At 40.3% G+C, this 24,668-nt stretch overlaps 1 protein-coding gene across 1 annotated transcript; it reads left to right on the forward strand.

Annotated features, from left to right (window-relative positions):
- The first annotated feature begins 19,598 nt into the window (after positions 1–19,598).
- Positions 19,599–20,602, forward strand: LOC135092572 (uncharacterized). Its single transcript, XM_063991187.1, has 3 exons — positions 19,599–19,665; positions 20,100–20,234; positions 20,385–20,602. Exons 1-3 carry the CDS (start codon positions 19,599–19,601, stop codon positions 20,600–20,602), a joined length of 420 nt encoding a protein of 139 aa, XP_063847257.1.
- The last annotated feature ends 4,066 nt before the right edge of the window (positions 20,603–24,668 follow it).

Genomic DNA, 24,668 nt, shown 5'->3' on the forward strand with positions numbered 1-24,668 from the left:
AAAATGCATGTGGTTCCTACCTCAAGAGTGCCACATCTGCTACAGTCACTGTGACAAGAAGTAAATAATAGCGCATAAGGAAAGAAGGGCTCCAGGTCACAGATGCTGACAGATGAGTTACAGGGGGTGTACATCACAACTTGGTCCTCCCCAAACCCATGCATGCCTCCCCAGTGTGGTCCTCCCTCCCACACATACACTCAACAGCTACAGCTGGTGAGCGTGCAGCGCGGGCGTGCAGGGGATCATCCCGTCTTGCCTCCTACCACTCAGTGAAGTAGCCCCAATCACTCTGAGCCTGTCCAGAGTCCACCAGGGCACTGAAGAGGCTCTGGAGCAGTTTGGAAGGGGATCACTGCATCGTTCATGTCTCAGATGCATGCTGGCTGCCTGACGTGCCTTGTCTGTCCAGCCACCAGACACAATATGCCAAGATAACGTTCCCTAAAGGTGCTGTGCCAGAATTTGCACTGATTCAAAGGCCAGACTCCTACCATAGCAAGCCATCAATCAGGTCCCTTCTAGATGAGATTTACCTTTAGGATTAATGTTGAAGTATTTCCCCAATTTCACTGTACAGTATTTCTGCTTCAGTTAACTGCCTAAATAATAAACCATTTATTATTATTATTATTATTATTATTATTATTATTATTATTATTATTATTATTATGATTACTATTATAATCTGTTAATACATAAATTTGTCCAGTGTTTAATCACGTACAACAATGTACCTCAATATTATGTGGAAAAATTACCATTGAGTAAAACATTTGTTCCAGTACTAATCAGCAAAATACAAATAGTAACCTGTACAGCAAGGGAGAAAAATTATCATTGAATAAAATATTAATTTTTCACCAACAATTGATATGCATGATATGTCTTAATTATAGATCCTAAAATGAAAAGTCATAAATTTCATCCTTAAACCATATGACATTTTAGCTCTATACAATAATTACATTTATTACAAATAATTTAAAACTAATGTAGCTTAAATGACCACCAGATATTTGCCTAATGTAGCCAGGTATAATCCTATCTTAACATAAGTTTTTAAATTTATCAATAGGTCTGATGCAACATAAGAACTGGAAAAAAAGACACATAAAATATGTAAGAATTATCAGTTGTTCAAAAAAAAAAAAAAAAAAAAGACTTCTAGGTATCAACAATAACAAATATGTAGCCCTTGACTTCTTAACTTCCAAAGTGGTTACATTCAGACCCTCTTCTCCTTTTGCAGAGATCTCCACTCTTGGAGACTTCAATGTTCCCCATCCTGCTTTGGCTTTCCTCTCCCTTCACCGACTATCCCAGTGTTCTATTTTCCACTCTGCTAACTTCCTCCACGACTCAGTTAAATTTGGTGCAACATCCTAGCCTTGTATTCCTGGATTGTCTTGGAGATATGCCCAACATTCTTGACCTTTTCCTCTGACCTTCTAATTCTTCTGCTTATGCTGCTCGCCCTTTTCTTCTCCGTTGGCCTTCCTCCAATCATAATCTCATATCTGCATCTTGTTCTATTTCACTCCAATCCCTTCTCCAGGGATCCCCCCAATGAAGGTGTGCCTCAAGCGTTTTACCTCTGCAAGTTATGGGGACATGAGGAGCGTACTTCTGCTGATTTTCCTTGGAATGACTACTGGCCTTCCATGTCAGAGACCTGTCACCAGGTGCTAAGTGAATAACAAAGGTGATAGTGTTCATCTGGCATGGAGGCGTACATTCCTCATTCTTTTTCTCAACCTAAACTCCTTCAAAACCTTGGTTTTAAATAACAGCTGGTTCTCAGCTATGCATCACATTCTCAAACTGATGGGTCGCGACCCAAAGGCAGAGTCATGGAGATCACCTTTGATGGGTCGCAGGGACAATAGGAAATATTTATCAAAGCTTTCAGTGTTTCAGTGTATTTCAGCTACTTAATTGAATTATTCTTCTTTAACCACAAATTACTTTTTGTTACAGTAGTGTCTATCTTCTCCCCCACCTCCCTCCTCCTGGGCTCCCACGTAATGGTGTCTTTGACTGTTGTACATAAGTTGTAATGCATTATTTATTTTTTCTCCAAAATAAAGTGTATATATCATTGCATATTTTCTTTCTCTTTACTTTACTCTGAGGTTGCGAAGGAATGCAAATGTCTCCAAATAGGGTTTGCTCATTTGAAAAAGTGCTGAGAACTACTGCTATATATGATAGAGAGGTGGCCCACAAAAGGTATTTCTGTTTTCCATCACCAGAATCTCTATGCAATTTATATTTCTGCCTGGAACTATGCCAGGGTCTGTTTCTCCAACAAGCCAAAAACTCAATTGCACAGAAAGTGTCAAAAACCCTTTCCAAGATCTAACTCCCCTCGTGACTCTCAGTATCTAGCCAAAAATAACTCACAATAAATTTGCTTCTTCTTCTTTTCCTTCTTAATTTCAAACTGAGATAAAATCTCATCATATCACATCTATTTCTAAAGCTGAACTCTTCCTTCAAAAACTTTATGCTAAAAACTCTACTCCCTTGGACCACCCTGGACTTGTTCCTCCCTCTCCTCCACCCTCTGACTACTTCATGCTACCTACAAATTCTTTGCAATGATGTTTTCCATGATCTTGCTGGTCTAAACCCTCAGAAGGCTTATGGACCTGATGTAGTCCTTCCTTTGTTCTCCGAAACTGTGCTTCTGTGCTTGCACCTGTCGCATAGTCAAAGCTCTTCTAGCCTTGTCAGTCAACATCTAATTCTTCCTTCTTGCTGGAAATTTGCCTATATTCAGCCTGTTCTTAAAAAGGGTGACCTTGTCTCTAATCCCTCAAACTACTGTCCCCTATTGCTTTAATTTCACTGCATTTCTCCAAAGCCTTTTTTGAATCTGTATTCTCCAACAGAAAGATTCTTAAACATCTATCACTTCACAACCTTCTATCTGATCGCCAGTATGGGTCCTGTCAAGGCTGCTCTACTGATGATCTTCTGGCTTTCCTTACTGAGTCTTGGTCATCCTCTTTTAGAGATTTTGGTGAAACTTTTTGTTGTTGGCCTGGACATATCAAAAGCTTTTTGACATAGTCTGGCACAAAGCTTCTTGATTTCCAAACTATCCTCCTACAGCTTCTATCCTTCTCTCTGTAACTTCATCTCAAGTTTCCTTTCTGACCTTTTTATTGCTGCTGTGGTAGACAGTCACTGTTCTTCTCCTAAATCTATTAACTGGTGTTCCTCAGGGTTCTGTCCTGTCACCGACTCTCTTCTTATTATTCATTAATGTGATCTTCTAAACCAAACTTCTTGTCCCCATTCACTTTTATGTGCTGATGACAGCCTAATCTCCCGCACTTTTTCACGTCTTTTCATAGATGTCCAAATCCCCTTCAGGAAAGTAAACATTTCACACAGGGAAGCCACAGAACAGTTTGACTTCTGATCTTTCTAAAGCTTTTGACTGTGGGGCAGAGCAAACTTGGTATTGTTTAATGCCTCATAAATTCGATTCCTCCATCTATCAACTCAACACAACCTTCTCCAGACAACTATCCCCTCTTTCTTCAATGACACTCCAACCTGTCGTCCTCTTTTACACTGAACATCCTCTGTCTGTCCTTCACTTTTTTTTTTTTTTTTTTTTTTTTTTTTTTTTATGTAGGAAGGATACTGGCACAAGGGTAACAAAAATCTAATAAAAAAAAAATGCCCACTGAAATGCTGGGCCCCAGTGGCACAAAGCGAGTGGTCAAAAATTGGTGGAGAAACCCAAACCTCCCTCTTGAAGGAATTCAAGTCATAGGAAGGTAAGAAATACAGAAGCAGGCAAGGAGTTCCAGAGTTTATCAGAGAAAGGGATGAATGATTGAGAATACTGGTTAACTCTTGCGTTAGAGAGGTGGAGACAGTATAGGAGTGAAGGAAAGAGAAAGAAGAAAGCCCAGTGCAGCGAGGCCATGGAAGGAGGGGAGGCATGCAGTTAGCAAGATCAGGAAGAGCAGTTACACTGGCATGAAGAAAATAGCGGTAGAAGACAGCTAGAGATGCAACATTTGCGGCGGTGAGAGAGAGGTTGAAGACAGTCAGTTAGAGGGAGAAGGAGTTGATGAGACGAAAAGTTTTTGATTCCACCCTGTCTAGAACAGTAGAAGGAGTGGAACCCCCAGACATGTGAAGCATAAATGGTACATGGACGGATAAGGCCCCTTGTACAGAGTTAGCAGCTTGGGGGGTGAGAAAAACTGGCGGAGACGTCTCAGAACACCCTAACTCTCATAGAAGCTGTTTTAGCTAGAGATGAAGACGTGAAGTTACTACCAGTTCAGATTATAAGTAAAGGACAGACCGAGGATGTTCAGTGTAGAAGAGGGGGACAGTTGAGTGTCATTGAAGAAGAGGGGATAGTTGGTCTGGAAGATTGTGTCGAGTTGATAGATGGAGGAATTGAGTTTTTGAGGTATTGAACAAGCACAAGTTTGCTCTGGCCCCACCAGAGAAATTTTAGAAAGATCAGAAAGTCATGTTCTAGGTTTCCCTGCGTGATATGCTTACCTCCTGAAGGGTTCGACGTCTATGAAAAGACGTGGAAAAGTGCAGGGTGGTATCATCAGCATAGGAGTGGATAGGACAAGAAGTTTGGTTTAGAAGATCATTAATGAATAATAAGAAGAGAGTGGGTGACATTGGGACAGAACCCTGAGGAACACCACTGTTAATAGATTTAGGGAGAAGAACAGTGACCGTCTACCACAGCAGCAATAGAATGGTCAGAAAGGAAACTTGAGATGAAGTTACAGAGAGAAAGGATAGAAACCGTAGGAGGGTAGTTTGGAAATCAAAGTCTTTGTGCCAGACTCTATCAAAGGCTTTTGATATGTCCAAGGCAACAGCAAAAGTTTCACCAAAGTCTCTAAAAGAGGATGACCAAAGACTCAGTAAGGAAAGTTAGAAGATCACCAGTAGAGGCGGCCTTGACGGAACCTATACTGGCGAGTCAGATAGAAGGTTGTGAAGTGATAGAGGCTTAAAAATCTTCCTGTTGAGGATAGATTCAAAAACTTTAGATAAGCAGGGAAATTAAAGCAATAGGACGGTAGTTTGAGGGATTGTGGAGCGGTCACCTCTTTTAGGAACAGGTTGAATGTAGGCAAACTTCCAGCAAGAAGGAAAGCGTAGATGTTGACAGACAGAGCTGAAAGAAGAGTTTGACTAGGCAAGGTGCAAGCACGGAGGCACAAGCCTCGGAGAACAATAGGGAGGGACCCCATCAGGGTCCATAAGCCCTTCTGAGGGTTTAGGCTAGCGAGGGCATGGAAAACATCATTATGAAGAATTTTAATACGAGGTATGAAGTAGTCAGAGGGTGGGAGGAGAGAGAGGGAGGAACAAGCCCAGAATCATCCAAGGTAGAGTTTTTAGCAAAGGTTTGAGCAAAGAAACTCAGCTTTAGAAATAGATGTGATAGCAGTGGTGCCATCTGGATTTGAAGTAGAGTGAGGAAAGAAGAAGAAGCAAAGTTATTGGAGATATTTTTGGCTAGATGTGCCAGAAATCACGAGGGGAGTTAGATCTTTGAGAAGGTTTTGACATTTTCTGTTAATGAAGGAGTTTTTGGCTAGTTGGAGAACAGACTCTGGCATGGTTCCGGGCAGAAATATAAAGTGCATGAGATTCTGGTGAAGGAAGGCTTAGAGTACCTTTTGTGGGCCACCTCTCTATCATGTATAGCACGAGAACAAGCTGTGTTAAACCAAGGTTTTAGAAGATTTAGGACGAGAAAAAGAGTGAGGAATGTACGCCTCCATGCCAGACACTATCACCTCTGTTATGCGCTCAGCACACAAAGACGGGTCTCTGACACGGAAGCAGTAGTCATTCCAAGGAAAATCAGCAAAATACCGGCCTCCAGGTCCCCCCAACTAGCAGAGGCAAAACGCCAGAGGCACCTTCTGCTTAGGGGGATCCTGAGGAGGGATTGAGTGATAGGACAAGATAAAGATATGAGATTGTGATCGGAGGAGCCCAACGGAGAAGAAAGGGGTGACAGCATAAGCAGAAGGATTAGAGGTCAGGAAAAGGTCAAAGAATGTTGGGCGTATCTCCAAGACGGTCAGGAATACGAGTAGGGTGTTGCACCAATTGCTCTAGGTCATGGAGGATAGCAAAGTTGTAGGCTAGTTCACCCAGGATGGTCAGTGAAGGGAGAGGAAAGCCAAAGCTGGTGGTGAACATTGAAGTCTCCAAGAATGTGAGATCTTCTGCAAAAGGGAAGAGGGTCAGAATGTGCTCCACTTTTGGAAGTTAAGTAGTCAAAGAATTTCTTATAGTCAGAGGAGTTAGGAGAGACGTATACAGCACAGATAAATTTAGTATGAGAATGACTCTGTAGTCGTAGCCAGATGGTGGAAAACTTCGGAAGATTCAAGAGCGTGGGCACGAGAGCAGGTTAAGTCATTGCGCACATAAACGCAGCATCCAGCTTTGGATCGAAAATGAGGATAGAGAAAGTAGGAGAGGGGGAACAGAAAAGGGGCTGCTGTCAGTTGCCTCAGACAATCCTGAGTTTCAGTGAGGTGAAAGATGAGGTTTAGAAGAGGAGAGGTGGTGTTCTACAGATTGAAAATTAGATCTTAGACCGCGAATGTTGCAGAAGTTAATGAAGAAAAAGTTGGGGGGGGTGTCAAGACACTTAGGGTCGTCGACGGAAAGGCAGTCCGACCTGGGGACATTTATGGTCCCCTCCCCTTGTAGATGGGGACCTCCGAGGCTGGTGTAGGGAGTCGCCATGATTTTAAAATTTTTTGATTGAAGGGTGTGTGTGTTATTAGGTGCTTGTAGTTTTGTGTGGAGGAAGAGAGTTGTCTTTAGAGGAGCAGGCTGTAAAGACTACCCCCTTGTGTTGTGAGACACAAAGGGAAACGTTCAGTGGAGGTCACAGCTGGGTTTAATGATAAGTTCACAGCACCCCTGAATTCAGTGCTTTAGACCTCACTGGGAGTAATTATCGTTTCGGCAGGTGTCTACTGCCTCCTCCTCCTTATAATCTGAACTGGAAACTTCACGTCTCATCTCTAGCTAAAACAGCTTCTACGAAGTTAGACAATCTGAGACGTCTCCGCCAGTTTTTCTCACCACCTCAGATGCTAACTCTGTACAAGGGCCTTATCTATCCATGTATGGAGTATGCTTCACATGTCTGAGGGGTTCACTCATACAGCTCTTCTAGACAGGGTGGAATCAAAAGCTTCTCGTCTCATCAACTCCTCTCCTCTAACTGACTGTCATTCAGCCTCCCTCTCATTGGGCCGCAGTGTTGTATCTCTAGGCTGTCTTCTACTGCTATTTTCATGCTAACTGCTCTTCTGATCTTGCTTAACTGCAAGATCCTCCCGCAGCCTTGCTGCACAATAATAATAATAATAATAATAAATTGTTTATTCCATGAAACATGGTTATTCATTTGATCATACACAAGTACAAGTAAAATAAGAAAGCAAATGTAGCTACATCATCAACTTAGCGTAAGGCCATAATTACAAATGCTAAAATGATGAGATAAAATCTACGAGAAAAACTATAAAATACTATAAAATAATACCTAAAATAAAGCCTAAAACTAAAATAAGACTAGAAACAAAATTAAAATATTGGAGAAATGTTAAAATATGAAATCTAGCTAGATAGTGTAAAAAATAAATACAAATGGTGGAGACCTAATTCAACACATTTAACAGTAGATTTCTAAGACTAGATTTGAAACTGTGTAGGCTTCCGGAGGTGTGGTAATATAGTGAGGGAGCTCATTCCATAACTTGGGCCCACACACCTTAGTGGCCCTGTCACCAGTGTCCTGTTTTATTTCTTTTTATATACAGGTTATTTCCTTGTTTTGTTGTGGTGGTTGAAATATTATCTCTGACTGTGGGAAGGTTCAGGTACCAGTCTGGGTATAGTCCATTCATTGATTCATACACTGTAGTACACTTCTCTAAATAATATTTGTCTTTCACAGTCAGCCACTCTAGTTCTTTTATGATTCTAGGACTCACGTGGTCATATTTTCTTGCACCTCCAGTTACATCTTTAGCAGCAAAGTTCTGTAGTTTTTGTACAGTATGAATGAGAGTTTTTTTGGTAGAACCCCAGATACAAATACAATAATTAATGAGGCTACAGCACTAAAGACTGTACAATAAATTTACGAGTGGGTTTGTCAAAAGTTCTCACTAACTCTGTTTATAAACATTAATGTTCCCATTATTTTAGTATTTAATTCTGCAATGTGCACATCAAATAACATGTGTATTTGTCAAAATAGACCCAAATTTTTTACATGCGTAGTCGGGTATATACATGGGTACTCCATTACAATTCTCTTATAGAAATGGGAACATGGGCTAACAGTTGCCTAGTTTCCAATGAAGATGCATTGCGTTTTTTTGTTATTTAATAATAGACCATTTGAAATAGTGAAATAAAGTTCTATATTTCGCAATGCATTTTCAGTGTTGGGAGATGAGCTCATCAAAATTTTCGACAGTATCAGCTTCGAGGAATTGGGTGTCATCCGCGTATTGTATCAAAGATGTCTCGACTTCTTCTCATTAAGATCATTGACGTATATAGAGAAATAAAATTGCGGCCGAGAATTGAGCCTTGTGGAACCCTCGTAACATACGTTTTCTTTCTTAGATATTTATTGTATTATTTAAGCAAACGGATTAGTGATTACTATCTTGAATATAATTTGCAAACCAAAAATTGTCAATATTAAGCTTAGTGCACTTTCATTTAATAAATTATCGTGGCTGATACTGCTTCAAAGGCTTTTGATAGATCACATAAAGTCATTGTATACAGAGATTTCTCTTTGAGTCCATATTATCATAAATTTTATCTGTAACGACAGTAGAGAGCATGATTTCTGTGTGGTTGACGAGTCTAAGGACGGAAACCCGTGCTGCGTATTAGACAAGAGTTTATTAGTTTCCAAATAATGCGAAGGAGCTGGCTAGCAACTACTTTTTCAAGAATTTTAGAAAGAATGGGTAAAAGGAGAAATAGGTCTGTAATTATTAAAATCATTAGTATCACCACTTTTAAAGAGTGGAACTACCACAGCATGTTTCCAAGTAGTAGGAAAGATACCTGTGACAATGGAAGTGTTAACAATGCAAGTTAGATAGAATGCGATGTGTAACAGACTGAGTCTTTTACGAGAAAGTTAAAGGAAATACCATCAGAGCCTACTTGAGCTTGTGTCAGTTAAGTCCTCTTTATATTAAGAATTATAGTGTCAGTGTCAACAGGTTGTGGTCTAAAATTATTGTCACCATCAAGGGTATTAATCATATCATTGAAAAGCATCACATTTTCACCATGGAACATCTCTTGAGTTTTTTCATAAGTATTTCTTCCAACATCTGCAAAGTGTTTATTAAAATCATTAGCTTTAGTAATTTCCACATTATCAAAGTTGCAATTACTGGCATTGTGTTTAGAATTGGGGATTATTTCTCTTATTGTTTTCCATGTCTTTGCAACATTACCTTTATTTTTCATTAAGTTTATTACTGTAGTACTTGTTTTTACTTTCATGAATGGGAGTGTCTTGATTTGCTTCTTCTCTTGCTTATACTAATCCTGAAGGGTAAAGCGTTTTGTCTGTCAAATCTAAGCTTTTTTCGAGAGTTTCATTTTTAAGTTTTATGATCTCCTGTAGATGATCCATCATCCATGGTGCAAAATGGTCGTTTAATTTCTTTCGTTACATAGGGAGCAACAATCGTCCAAACATTTAATAAAATTAAAAGTAAATATCTCAACCTCGCTCTAATGACATCGTCTGTGTATAAAATTTTATTAAAATGTTCCCTACTTTCAAGTATTTTAAAGCAAAAATCAATTCTTTCGTATATGTTACCGAGGTAGCGAAAGGTTTTAATCATTGGTAAAGCCTCTTAGGTTTGTTAATGTCAACAGTTATCTGCCGACGATGCGTTGTTGTCTGCTACCTCCTGCAGGACAACGTCACAGATGAGCACAGAACTAGGCTTACTGGTGATGATAAGGTCTAATAGTGTCGAGAACGTATGGGTAATTCTAGTCGGTTTGTTGACCAACTGCGTTAATTTGCTGGCTTTTATAAGCCTAGACATTTTTATTATCCTTATCCAGTAAATTGTCATTAAAATCGCCTAAAACATATGATGCCTTATTTTTTTTTAAACAATCATTTTTAAAAATGTCTTGTATATAGTTAAAAGAGGTAACTGGGGCCTTAGGGTGTCTGTAAACACCCTACAATGATAGATGGTAATTTCCCGACATTGGCCACTGTCACCCATAAGTCCTCAACTCCCTCCCTGCCTCCGGAGCATTAAAATTAATCACATTAGTCGTTAAAATATCCTTCACGTAAATACATACACCACCACCGCGTCCACCATCACGACAGAAAATCTTATAACCTGGTAACTTGACAAAATCATCCGTAGAATTGGGAGCGAGCCACGATTCACTTACACATAGTACATCAGTATTTCTTTCTTCTACTAACAGTCTTATTACATCCATGTTTCCCAACAGTGACTGAGTGTTTACATGTTCAATTGTCAAAAAATTTCTTTTGGTTTCTACAGCAGCTATAACTTCTTTGCCGTTGTCCTATGGTGTGTAATATTGACGGTACAGGCGGTTCTTGTGCCCTAGGCGCCTGCAAATGCCACCACGACAGTTTGTGATCGAACCTACAATTTACTTGTACATGATTAAATTCTCCCACGAATTGTAACATCCAACTTTACCGTTTTGAAGTCTGTTGTTGTGCACTATGTCTCTAAACGCGTCTGTATGTCCTCCATTATCGGTATTGGTGACGCTGGGAAACATCCTATGGATTGAATAGTGTTCATGTTCCCGGCGTACTGAAGGTGTATGGCTTGGTAGTGAGTTTTCCCCATATCGACCCCTCCTGCCTGAGGGGTGAACAAGGGAACGATTGATGGGCTGTATGGTTACGTGCTATAGCCACACTGCTCAGGGCTGCAGCATAGCTGTGGGAGCTACGCTCGCTTCTCCTTACATTTTCGTTAGTCCACTGTTGTCTCATTGTTGTTCTTCCGGGAGGCGTAGTAAGGAGATACGGCAGGTGCGCAAATGTTGGTGGGCGATGGGATGCAGGTCTGTGCGAGGTGAATGTAGTGACGTTGAGGAGAAATACTTCATGCGTAGGAGTTGTAGGTGCGTTATAAGACATAGGCGAGTGGGGTAGGTTGTTGGGTTGGCAGGAATGCTAGCGTCTCAGGGAAGGTAGTGGTGGGGCTGGTCTTGTGTTGTCTTGGGCTTGGCCATTGCTACACGCCGCTCATTTGCTTGTATTGTAGATGCATGTAAGCTTTTCTTTTTAATATCCCAATTATCACACAGCTTGGAGTTGAGGGACACTGTCTGCTGATTGTAGATAATAACTTTATGGCCCCCCAGTCTGTTGAGCCAGAAGTTTGAGTTCGTCCCCTTGTCAAAGCAGAGGTCGTCAAGTTCACCGGTACCAAGTGTAAATATAGGGACGGTATCGATGACTGGTATACCGTTCGTATTGCTCCATGTGGCAAGATGGTCATTGAAGGATCTAATTTTTCTCTTGAATTTCGTTCTGTGTAGAGTATAGTGCGACTTGACAAACATACACTTTCATTTGTGTTGTTTTTCTTCTCCTTCAAATGACTTATGAGAGAACCCAAGTTGTCAAGTATTGTTGCCGATGAAGTGTTCTTCAAGTATGTCAGTAGAGCCACAGTGGATGATACATACTGATGGAGATTTATGTAATTTTTCGCTGACCCAGCATTTGAGTAGGTCCATGTTGGCACCAGGGATGGTTTTCACGGAGCTGCTGTGATGTAGGTCGAAGTTGTAGATGGAGCGTAAGTTGGAGTCACCGAGGAGGAGGCAGGTGTCAGTGTGTTGGTTTTCCTCCGTTATCACACTGGTGATGTTCCAACTCAGTCACACGTTGTTGCAGTTGTTCGATCGTGTTATATGTTGCCTTCACTTCAGTATTTAACAAGTCTATCTCCCATCTCTTTTGTTGCCAGTTTCGACTTAATCATCTTAATTTCCCTCGCCATGTGCGTAAGACTCAGATCCTCCAGACTCGGCGTTGTCCTCTTGATTGGCCATGGTGTCCTGCATAATACTCAGATCCTCAGATCTCGGCGTTGTCCTCGTGATTGGCCGCGGTGTCCTGCTGGTTTTGGGAGGAGCGTGTCGGTGTAACGTCGCTGTTTGATAAGGGGTGTGACTCCATATCTCCGGACTCTGGCTGTAGCTTTTCCAAATATATCATTTATATTAACTGGTTTTTTAGTTGTCCAGGATATTTTTAATACCTAGCTCACGGCATCATTTCTGTAGATCGGACCTGAAATAGTTTTTATCGAGGAATTCCCTCGTAGGGTGCATTAGAGTTGGCACTCGTGTCGGGCGGTGTTGCCAGGTGGGGCGTCGCCACCTGTGCTGCTTGCTGCCCCCTCCCTTCCGATTCTGTTAAGTTTTTGGGTTTTTTGTCAGATGTACTAGGGGACACAGTATCTTCATTATTACCTCCTCATACTGGTGGTCTAGTAGCTGAGGCGTGTTGCGTGTATTATATTCTAGTGTGGATATTGGGTATATTATATATATGGGATTTACCCGAGTGGCTAGGTTTGATGTTGGTATCGATGACGTCACTATAGTACTTAGTGTGCATGCGCAGACCGGGAAAATTTTGTCAAGGGAAGGTCTAGACTGTAGCGTCAGTTCTTGGCGTTTCTCAAGCTAAAAAAAACGACTAAGTCCAGACACTTCACAATTCAAAAACTAAACCAGCACGTTCTTACTGATCTTATGCGCCTTTTATCAGGTCTTGGTGTGTTGGCAGCCAACAGGTCAGTCTAGAGCCACTAAAACATGAGAGCAGGACCCAACCACTGTTTGTTTACATGCACGCTATTTTAGGAGAGAGCAAAAAGGCTTTCTTCTTTCTCTTCTCACTCCTATTCTGTCCACCTCTCTAATGCAAGAGTTAACCAGTATTCTCAATCATCCCATCCCTTTCTCTGGTAAACTCTGGAACTCCCTGTCTGCTTCTGTATTTCCACCTTCATATGACTTGAATTCCTTTAAGGAGGTTTTCTAAGATGCTTTATCCTTCAATTTTTGACTAGTGCTTTGGGACTAGCATTTTAGTGGGCATATTTTTTTATTGGATTTTTGTTGCCCTCGGCCAGTGTCCCTTCTACATAAAAAAAAAAATAAAAAAATATAAAATAAATAAATAAAAAGTAAATTATTTCCCTGGCGCATAACACTTTGAAACAAACTTTGAACTATAAGTATAACTCCGAAGCTGTAACAAACGAGTTAAAATCTTATTTACTGCAATGGACTTCAAAAATAATATAAGCAATTTAGAGGAAAGCAAGTGGCAAAATGGTAACATGAGAACATATGAGAAATATGGAAACTACAAGAGAGCCTGCCAGCTTGCACCAATGTGGTAATGCTAATATATCTATTTCATTGTAAAATATCTGAGCATTTCAACCCCTCTTAATAATACAGCTCACTGTAAGGATTCCATCATCAAGACACTGGTGGCAACATATGTTTTATGAAAATTATCTCCAAACTTGAATAATGGCAACTGAAATGTAAATAACTCAAGGAATAGGTTAGAGGTGTCTTGACTTCCCACTGGAGCATTGACAATCTTCAAAGAATTAAATAAATATTTGCTGTTCCTCAATACCAAAGCTGCACTATTTAAAGAAAAAATTACAATTTGTTTTCTAACTCATGAAATGCCAGAATCTAGTGAAAATGTTATATTTTGAATTTTAAAAATATTGATACTTTTCTCTGCCAGGCTATCTCCAATACGATTCAAATGTCAACCCAGGTGAAGGAAAGCCTGGTTGAGCCTCTCTACTGTGTTTAATAGTACAAAATCACCGATCATCAGGTGAAATTGAATGCCAAGACTGGTGAAAGGCTTTAAAAGTAGTGTTAGCAGCCCAAAATGTTGCAGTAACATGAAAGTTCTTGCTTGTCATCTAACCACCTAGGATGAACAAGCCTGGTTGCACACGAATGGTATACTTTTCATCATAAGTACTTCATCAAAACTTACTCTAGGAAATATAAAGTATGGAGGCAGGGCATGCCCATTGGCACATAATCCCCACCATTGTAACCAACTCTCCATGCTCTTAGTGATGTCACCTGACCAATTTGATAGAGCCTTCTGGGGAATAGACCTTTATGGAAGCTTCTGAATGGTTGCAAATCCAGTTCCATCTAGAATTGTAATTGCTGGATTTTTTTCAGGTTGTAATGCACTAAGACCTCTAACTTGGAAGTTGCCTGGAAGGACATCTATGTTTGTTTTGTTGAAACTAGTCATTCTAGCCATGACTAGTGGCTTCAGGGACTTCCTAAGGAAAAGCTGAGCCATGCCTCTCCATGAAACTAGTGAACCAATATCTCTCTCTCTCTCTCTCTCTCTCTCTCTCTCTCTCTCTCTCTCTCTCTCTCTCTCTCTCTCTCTCTCTCTCTCTCTCTCTCTCTCTCTCTCTCTCTCTCTCTCTCTCTCTCTCTCTCTCTCTCTCTCTCTCTCTCTCTCTCTGCTGACTCATCCCTTTTCCATGAATTAGGTACATCAGTGATTGTTGAGGAATTGCATATTCACTGGGCTAGATGCCTTGCAATCTTGGGTGTTACACCATGAAAAATGTTAGACCAGTGTGTTAGGTAATCAACCAGCTTTTTTTTCCATATTTTGAGGGAGGACTTGTCTTACTGCCTAATTTCCTAGCTGAAATACCTGCTTTTCTTTTTTCTTTTTTTTTTCTTTTGGCAAATAGTTAAAGTAAATGTGCTTTTTGGAACCCCATATTTGTATAGGCAGCTTAGCTAATGGAGCTCCCTTTTTCCTGTACATCAATTAAAGAACTTAGCAGACCAAAATTCAGTCTCTCTCCCTATATGTTTTCTTCTTGCATTTTCTTTTCCAATGATTAGTGGGTGTCTGATAAAGAAAACATTTTGTAAACTCCACATTCAGTATGCTATGCTAAAATTGGAAATTAAAGCAATATAAAGAGAAGATTTACATCTAATGACATGAGGATATTTTGTTCCCTTTAGTAGAGTCTATCCTGTCATCCAGTATCTTCGTATTATATATTCATTGATGATCTCCTAAGCCAAACTTCTTATTCTATCCACTCTTATGCTGATGATACCATTATAGCCACTTTCCCATGTTTTTTCATGGGCATTCAACCTCTTCAGAAGTTAAATAACTCACAAGCGGGAAGCCTCTGAATGCTTGATTTTGATCTTTCTAAAACTTTTTGGTTGGGACAGAGCAAACTTAGTGCTGTTCAATGCCCTCAAAGACCCAGTTCCTCCATCCATCAATTCAACATAATCTTATCTTGCTATCTTTTAGGCAAGCTAGTTTCACTCTAATAACTCTTCTGATCTGCTAACTGCATATGTCATCCCTCTTCCTATGCAGCTTCACTACAGAGGGGAGCTTTTTACTTTCACCCCTATTCTTTTCACCTCCCCTAATGCAAGACTTAATCAGTATTCCCAGTTTTTCATTCCTTTTACTAGTAAATGGTAACAACTCACTCCCCCTCACAACTCCTCCCTAACTGAAAGACAGTATTCTCAGATTTTCATTGCTTTTAAAAAGGTGGTAAACTCTGGAACTCTGTCTGCTTTTGCATTTCCTTCTACCTTTGATGAAGTTTTTCAAGATGGAGGTCTCCAAGACACTCCTTCAATTTTGGATAATTTTTTTTTCAGACTATACCCTATTGGAAATGGCGCCCTCAGTGTATGTTTTTATTAAGAAAATGCTTGCCATAGGACCAGAAACTTATCTTACATAGAAAAAAAAATCCAAAATAGATTAATAAAATCAATTCTAACCCTTAAACTGCTGTGATCACTTATACATATAACTCATGAATTTTCATGGCATGCATCCCCTTTCTAATGCGTTCTAGTGATCACTGGCCATTTTTGCCTTTCACCATGACCTAGGCACTCTCTACATCAAATTTTTTCCCATCATCCTCCTTCACCCTTCCTCCACTTCCTTCGCCCCATTTACTCTCCTTCCCAAGCTATTAAGTTCCTCCCTCCCTCACATCCTCCCTCTACTCAGCAATGCATTCCTTCCTTCCCTTGTTCCTTTCCTCTCCCTTCCTCTTTCCTCTCCTCTCAAACCTCCCTCCCTGTCACCTCCCCTCCCTTTATCTGTTAGGAGATATGGAACTAGGGAGTGATACCTCTCCTCTCTCCCTCTTACTCCACGTTATTCACGCTTCATCCTTTTTCAAGCTCTTTTCACTCCTCTTGTATGACTTCCATTTTCATTCTCAGTCATTTGCATTCTATTTAGCAATTCTCAGGATTTGATCTTACTTTCACACAGAGAGAGAGATGGGGGTGAGGGGGAGATGGGAGGGAGGGGAAGAGATGAGAGAGGGAATGGGTGGAAGAGAAAGAGGTGGAAGGGGGGGGAGAGAGAGAGAGAGAGAGAGAGAGAGAGAGAGAGAGAGAGAGAGAGAGAGAGAGAGAGAGAGAGAGAGAGAGAGAGAGAGAGAGAGAGAGAGAGAGAAATGCACACACACACACACACACACACACACACACACACACACACACACAGAGGAAGAGAGACAGCAAACAAACAAAACAGTAACCCAGTATAGTGTGTCTCTCCATTTGGAGATAAAGCCAACCTGCAACTGGTATGGCCTGCCCAGAGATATCATTCTACTTTGTGGGTCAAAGCCCTTCTTTGCTTATATGGTCATTTTATACACAATATATTTGCATATTTTTTTTGGCAAAAGCTGGTGATTCATTTAAGATTTTTTTTATCCTATATAATTGTTCTTTACAGTTCTCTATTATTGTCATCACAAAAAAAGAACAACTTGAAGAATCTTGATGTACAAGCAAACAAGGTTTTGGCACTCGAGGAATTATCCTGAACCTCCTGTGGCTCTTCATCTATGACTCACAACACCATAAGTGCTGCACATCTGCATTTTCCTCCTAGTAGCTTTTCCCAGCAGCAAGATGCCTAAGTGTTATGATCAATCCTTAAATTTGGCAGTAAGAGGATTGCTCCTTTCTGTGTCACTCTGTAAGGCTTCCCTCACTAGATCAGTGAGTAGTAAGAGACCAGCATGGTCTAAACAATATCTTTTGATGAGTTCTGTGTATCACAAAGTTTATTCAGTATATCGTTTCTGGATAAAACAAAAATTCTAAGCTGGAGATATTGTGGAGCAGCCAGCTTTTAGAAGTGGGAGTGTCGGTCATTATCCACTATGACATACGGTGGATGAGTGTCTGAGAATGGATTAATCTATTTTACATTGATTCCTGTGGGGAAAATTGTTTCAGTTTTTTTAATATTTTGGATTTTGAATGGCATTCAGGAATGAATTGAGTTAAAAAACTGAGGTTCCATTGTATTGCTCAAGATGAGGAAACAAACACGAGGGAAACCTACATGAACTTTGGAAGGATTGATGATGACTATTATTTCTTTATATCTTCTATTATCCTTTATACTGGTATATTTTCATAATGTTTATTAGTTCTTTGTTGCTTTTGTTTGTTCCAGTGACATTTTTTAAGCTTGTATCATTCTCTTTGTTTGTGTTCATCTTAGGAAGTATGTGTATGTCACATGTTTTTGCTTGAAATGAAAATTCTGATAAGTTCACAAAAGAAAGATTTTTTAATGGTTGTGATTTTTCCTAATAGTACATAGAAAATAAATATAACTTGATAGAATATAGGAAAAAATGTGTGGGCTCTAAATATGGTTTAAATGTAGTTCTGTGATATCTCCTAAACAAAATCATACTGAAGAAAAATGCGGTCACTTTTTTTTTAATGTAATTTAATTGGTAACTTAATAATGCAATTCAACTAAATACTCTATAAGGGGCATAAATTACTGAATATTTTGATACTAAGCATTACTTTCTATCACAGTCCATTGAAAATGTAATCATATTTTGAAATTCGCAAAACTTTGATGCCTTTTTTTTTTTTTTTTTTTTTTTTTCCTTTTTTTTTTTTTTTGGCGCTTACATCATTCTAGCTTTAGGCACCTTATATAGACTGCCAACTCTCAGATATACATCTACATATGGTTTCCTTGCATATGACCATTTCATGACAGCCACAAATCTGAAGACTGCCACAAATCTGAAGATGCACTGACCTCTTCTACATGTAGACTCGTCAGCTAATTATGAAGATTCTTAATGCCTTTGTACAGACTTGCTGCATTCTTGTACAGTTCTTATCTACGTCTATAAGCCTGGGATACTGGACAACAAATTATGTGGATGGTTTTGTTAATAGCCAAACAAAATATTGGTCTATCTATCCATCTGTCCATTGATTTGAAAAAAGAGGCCTGGGTCAGAAATCTTGAGTCACCTGTAGCATCATGATCATGTTCCAAGAGGTGCCATGTTGTTTACACTTTCCACTGCATCCCCACATGTCACACCAAATGTGAGGACAAAACACACACACACACACACACACACACACACACACACACACACTCAATTCTAAATGTGGCAGCACTGCATTGCTGCATCATGCATTTACTTAGACTTGAAGAAAGTGTTTGACAAAGTACCACACTGAAGATTGCTATGGAAGATAAAAAAGAGATTATGGAAAAATTGGAAGATTGGAGTGGATGATGAGAGTGATGAGAACAGTAATAAGCAAAGACCAAAATTTATCTTGGCTGAAAGTAATTAGGTGGTGTCCCATGGGGGTCAGTGTTGGGACTGAGCACGTAATGTTTGTAATATATATGTAAATGACATAAATGAAGAAATAGACAGTTATATGAACTTATTTGCAGATGATGCTAAGCTGATGAGAAGGGTAGAAAATGTAAATGACTGTGATAGTACTGCAAGACTATAAATAGATGGAATAAATCTTGGCACATGTAATTCAGTTTAAGTAGATATAAAGTAATGGAGTTTGGTAAGAGTAAGAAAAGAATACAATATCATTATGAGATGGATGGTGTATTGAAGTTACAGAAATCAAAAGAGGGAAATGGAATTGGGGATTAACAATTACTGAAAATTCAACTTCGGACAGACACATTGATAAAATTACTGGAGAGACAATGAATTTGTTAAAAAGAGTAATAATGGCATTCTCCCATATTTAGATGAAGGAATGATAAAAAAAGTTGTTGATTTCCATGATAAGACCAAGATTGGAATATGTGGCAGTGGTGTGGTCTACTCATATAAAGAGGAATATTATAAAATTAGAAAAGAGTACAAAGAACAGCCACTAAATTGGTTCCAGAGTTGAGTAAGTCAACCTATGAAGAAGAGATCAAGAATGTTGGAAATTCCTACCCTTGAAAATAGGAGAGAGAGAGAGGGGGATTTAATAAACATCTATAGAGATGATAAATGGTATGGAAAATAATAGTCGAACAAAGAATGTTTTATAACTTTAAACACACAGAGTACATGGGGACACATGGGTATGACTATAAACTGCATCCAGTAGCAAAGGCTCTGATTGGGGACTTTCAGAGTTAGTAGGGGAAGATGGAGTTGCCTTTATTCTGCTATTGCTCCCAAGGTCCACTCTTGACCCGGTAGCAGGTAGCACCTGCCTAGGAGTCCCTGCTGCCTTGTAGCAGCGTGTGCTCCATTAGGCAGAGACTAGGGAGAAGGAAAACTGAATCCAAAACCCACCTGCTGCCTTGCAGCTTATGCCCTTCATAGGCAAAGGGTAGGCCCACCGCCGACACCACCTGTGGGTGGTGTAAGCAAGGAGCATGCTACTCATAAAAATTTGCACCAACCAACAAATGATGACTGAAATGCATGAAATGGCCCCCAGTCCCCGGCAGCCCTTATGTGGGCAGGGGTTGCTAAGAACCTCCCGGACTGAGGAAAACCTGATAAACGAGAGGGAGGAGACCTGCAGGTAGGCACAGTAAATGTGGGGTCAATGGTGGGCAGGAGGTGGGGAAGTGGTGGGGATGTTGGCAGAGAAGAGGAGAGTGGGACATTTGTTGCTTGCAGGAAGTCCAATACTAGGGACAAGGATGCAAACTGTTCGGCTGCAGGGAGAGGAGGTGCTACAAGTTCTGCTGGGCAGGGGAGAAAGAAGAGAGAGCAGGAGGTGTAGGATTGTTGGTACAAGAAGATCTGGTGCAGTGGATGTGATACAAGTGAAAGGATAAACACAAAGAATAATAAAGATGAAGATTGTCATGGGGAGGAAAGTCATGAATATTTTTTCAGTATATGCATCACAAGTGGGTAGACCAGAGGAAGAAAAGGAAGCCTTCTGGGGTGTGTTGGATAATGTGATAACAGTGGCAGACTCAGAGATACTACTCATTGCCAGCAACCTAAATGGGCATATTGGAGATGACAGAGGAAGATTCAAAGAAGTCATGGGCATCTATGGATTTGGAATGAGAAATCGGGAAGGAGAAAGAATACTGGAATTTAGCTAAAGTAAAGAGCTGAGGGTGATAAATAGTATGTTTAAAAAGGACAGGGAGAAGAAAATTACATACAAGAGTGGAGGAGCAGAAACACAAATCGATTTTATACTACTGAAGGAGGAAAGGGAAATATGGGTAAGAGACTGTAGGGTCATTCCAGGAGAGGTATGTTTAACACAGCACCGCCTACTGAGAGCATATTTAAATGTTACCAACTTGGTGAGAAAGAAGAAGCAGAGAGGCGAAAGGAAAATAAAAGAATGGAAATTGAAGGATGAGGAAACATGAAGACAATTTGAAATGAAGGTGCAGCAGAAAAATATGGTAAATAGAGGAGGATGGAAGGAACTGAGTAAAAATGTTCTGGAGGCTGCAAGGAAGTCTGTGGTGAAACAACAGGTCACCAAAGAAGACAAAAGAGAAACATGGTGGTGGAATGAAGCAGTACAGAGAGCGATGCAGGAAAAGAAAAGGGCATACAAAAGATGACAGAGAACACAGAATGATGAGGATAAGAGAGAACATAAAGAGAATGCAAGGCAGACTAAGAGGAGGTAGCCAGAGCAAAGAGGCTGGTGTGGGAAAATTAGGATGTAGAACGGAATAGTAGTGAGAAGCAAAGATATGTTCAAAATTGCAAAACAAATGAAGAAAGAAGAAAGACGTAACTGGAGCAAAATATATAAAGGATGAAAAGAAGAATTATCAAGATAAAGGAGGAAGAAATACTTGAGAGGTGGAGGTGCTACTTTGAAAACCTGTTAAAAGAGGAAAATGAACACAACCTGGAAGATGTGGATATGGTGGAACTTACGATAGAAGAAATCTCAGAGGAAGAGGTGAACAGAACATTGAAAGGAATGAAAAGTGGAAAAGTGCCGGGTCCAACAGGAATCACCAGTGACTTAATGAAGAAAGTGGGTGTTATAAGAGAATTAACAAGGGTGTTTAGAGGCATAATTGATGAGGGAGACATTCCTGAAGACTGGAAAAATAGTATGACAGTGCCAATATATAAGGGGAAAAGGAGATGCTTTGGAGTGCAGAAAATGTAGAGGAATTAGACTGTTAGAACATGGAATGAAGCTGTTCAAAAAGGTATTGGAGGAGAGGCTGAGGAAACTGATAAAAGTGGATGGTTGACAGTTTGGGTTTTGCCTAGGAAGATTGACAATGGATGCAATTTTTATAATGAGGCAAATACAGGAGAAGTTCAGTGAAAAGAAGAAGCTATTCCATGTCTTTGTTGATCCAGAGAAGGCATTTGACAGAGTGCCAAGGAGAAGATTGAGTGGGCACTAAGGAGACAAAAAGTGCCCAAAAGGCTTATGACTGCAGTCATGTCTCTGTATGTGGAATCAAGATCAAGGATGAAAACATTGGCAGGAACATCAAGGGACTTTGACATAAGAGTGGGAGTACACCAGGGATCAGCTCTTAGTCCACTACTCTTTATCACAGTAATGGAGGAGGCTACTAAACTGGCAAGAGGAGATGGCCCGTCAGAGCTACTCTATGCCGATGATTTGGTATTGACAGCAGAATCAAGGGAAGAAGTGACTGACATGTTTGATAGGTGGAAAGAAGGGATGGAGCAGAGAGGGGACTGAAAATAAACATGGAGAAGACAAAGCTAATGGTGACCGGAAATGAAGCTAGAGAAAGAATTCAGTATTGGAGTTTTGAGGCATTGAACAATACCAAGTTTGCTCTGCCCCAATCAGAAATTTTAGAAAGATCAGAGGTCAGGCGTTCTGTGGCTTCCCTGCGTGATATGTTTACTTCCTGAAGGGTTGGACATCTATGAAAAGACGTGAAAAAGTGCAGGGTGGTATCATCAGCATAGGAGTGGATAGGACAAGAAGTTTGGTTTAGAAGATCATTAATGAATAATAAAAAGAGAGTGGGTGAAAGGACAGAACCCTGAGGAACACCACTGTTAATAGATTTAGGAGAAGAACAGTGACCGTCTACCACAGTACCAATAGAACGGTCAGAAAGGAAACTTGAGATGAAGTTACAGAGAGAAGGATAGAAACCGTAGGAGGGTAGTTTGGAAATCAAAGCTTTGTGCCAGACTCTATCAAAGGCTTTTGATATGTCCAAGAGCAACAGCAAAAGTTTCACCAAAATCTCTAAAAGAGGATGACCAAGACTCAGTAAGGAAAGCCAGAAGATGACCAGTAGAGCGGCCTTGACGGAACCCATAGTGGCGATCAGATAGAAGGTTGTGAAGTGATAGATGTTTAAGAATCTTCCTGTTGAGGATAGATTCAAAAACTTTAGATAAGCAGGAAATTAAAGCAATAGGACGGTAGTTTGAGGGATTAGAGCGGTCACCCTTTTTAGGAACAGGTTGACTGTAGGCAAACTTCCAGCAAGAAGGAAAGGTAGATGTTGACAGACAGAGCTGAAAGAGTTTGACTAGGCAAAGTGCAAGCACGGAGGCACAGTTTCGGAGAACAATAGGAGGGACCCCATCAGGTCCATAAGCCTTCCGAGGGTTTAGGCCAGCGAGGGCATGGAAAACATCATTGCGAAGAATTTTAATATGTGGCATGAAGTAGTCAGAGGGTGGAGGAGAGGGAGGAACAAGCCCAGAATCGTCCAAGGTAGAGGTTTTAGCAAAGGTTTGAGCAAAGAGTTCAGCTTTAGAAATAGATGTGATAGCAGTGGTGCCATCTGGTTGAAATAGAGGAGGGAAAGAAGAAGAAGCAAAGTTATTGGAGATATTTTTGGCTAGATGCCAGAAATCACGAGGGGAGTTAGATCTTGAAAGGTTTTGACATTTTCTGTTAATGAAGGAGTTTTTGGCTAGTTGGAGAACAGACTTGGCATGGCTCCGGGCAGAAATATAAAGTGCATGAGATTCTGGTGATGGAAGGCTTAAGTACCTTTTGTGGGCCACCTCTATCATGTATACCACGAGAAGAAGCTGTGTTAAACCAAGGTTTAGAAGGTTTAGGACGAGAAAAAGAGTGAGGAATGTACGCCTCCATGCCAGACACTATCACCTCTGTTATGCGCTCAACACACAAAGACGGGTCTCTGACACGGAAGCAGTAGTCATTCCAAGGAAAATCAGCAAAATACCTCCTCAGGTCCCCCAACTATCAGAGGCAAAACGCCAGAGGCACCTTCGCTTAAGGGGATCCTGAAGGGATTGGAGTGATAGGACAAGATAAAGATGAGATTGTGATCGGAGGAGCCCAACGGAGAAAAAAGGGTGACAGCATAAGCAGAAGGATTAGAGGTCAGGAAAAGGTCAAGTGGTAATGAATATTTGTTAACCATCATGTGTACCACAACTAGTATCCAGGAGTTTTCCCCTTGAGATGTATTACATCCAAATCAATCATACCTGTGTTGACTAGGTTCTTCAGTCAGCTTGGTCTACCTCGTATAGTACAGTCTGATCAGGGCAGTAATTTTACTTCAGGTATCTTTCAGCAAGTCATGGCTACCTTGGGCATAAAACAGTATTTAGCTTCTGCATACCATCCTGAAAGTCAAGGTGCTCTTGAGCGTTTTCACCAAACACTCAAGAGCATGATGACTAAATTTTGTTTAGAAAATACATGTGACTGGGATATGTCATGTAAGCTATCAGAAGTACGAAACAGGAGAGTCTTGGACATTCACCTTACGAGTTTTTATTTGGAAGAGATATCAGAGGACCACTAAAACTGCTACAGGAAAGTTGGCTAGATGAACATGATTCAGTTACTCATAGTGAATATGTATTAAAAATGAAGAACAGGCTTGGAAGCGCCCAAAAATTAGCTAAAGAAAACTTTGTGGAAACTCAGTCAGAACTGAAGAGACAATATGATAAAGATTCAGTACATAGGTAATTTCAAGCGGGAAATAAAGTGTTGCTATTTATGCCATTAAGGAAGTTTCCTCTCCAAGTAAAATACCAAGTGCCGTTTGAAATAATCAGTAAAGAGAGTGAAGTAGATTATGTTATTGCTACACCTGGTTGGCGGAAAGAGAAGAGATTAGTCCATATAAATCTCCTAGAGGAATATTACCCAAGGAATGATGTAGACTTGGTGTATGTCAAAACAAGATC

The sequence above is a fragment of the Scylla paramamosain genome, chromosome 40 (genome assembly GCF_035594125.1).
Source record: "Scylla paramamosain isolate STU-SP2022 chromosome 40, ASM3559412v1, whole genome shotgun sequence".
NCBI lineage: Eukaryota > Metazoa > Arthropoda > Malacostraca > Decapoda > Portunidae > Scylla > Scylla paramamosain.

What these genes read in the sequence shown, in the direction of transcription:
- LOC135092572 (XM_063991187.1), top strand. Translation starts at nt 19,599, where the DNA reads ATGGGGACACATGGGTATGACTATAAACTGCATCCAGTAGCAAAGGCT. An exon ending in TCTGATTGGGGACTTTCAGA is followed by an intron (nt 19,666 to 20,099) that starts GTTAGTAGGGGA and finishes AATGGTGGGCAG; the next exon opens with GAGGTGGGGAAGTGGTGGGG. An exon ending in GGTGCTACAAGTTCTGCTGG is followed by an intron (nt 20,235 to 20,384) that starts GCAGGGGAGAAA and finishes ATATTTTTTCAG; the next exon opens with TATATGCATCACAAGTGGGT.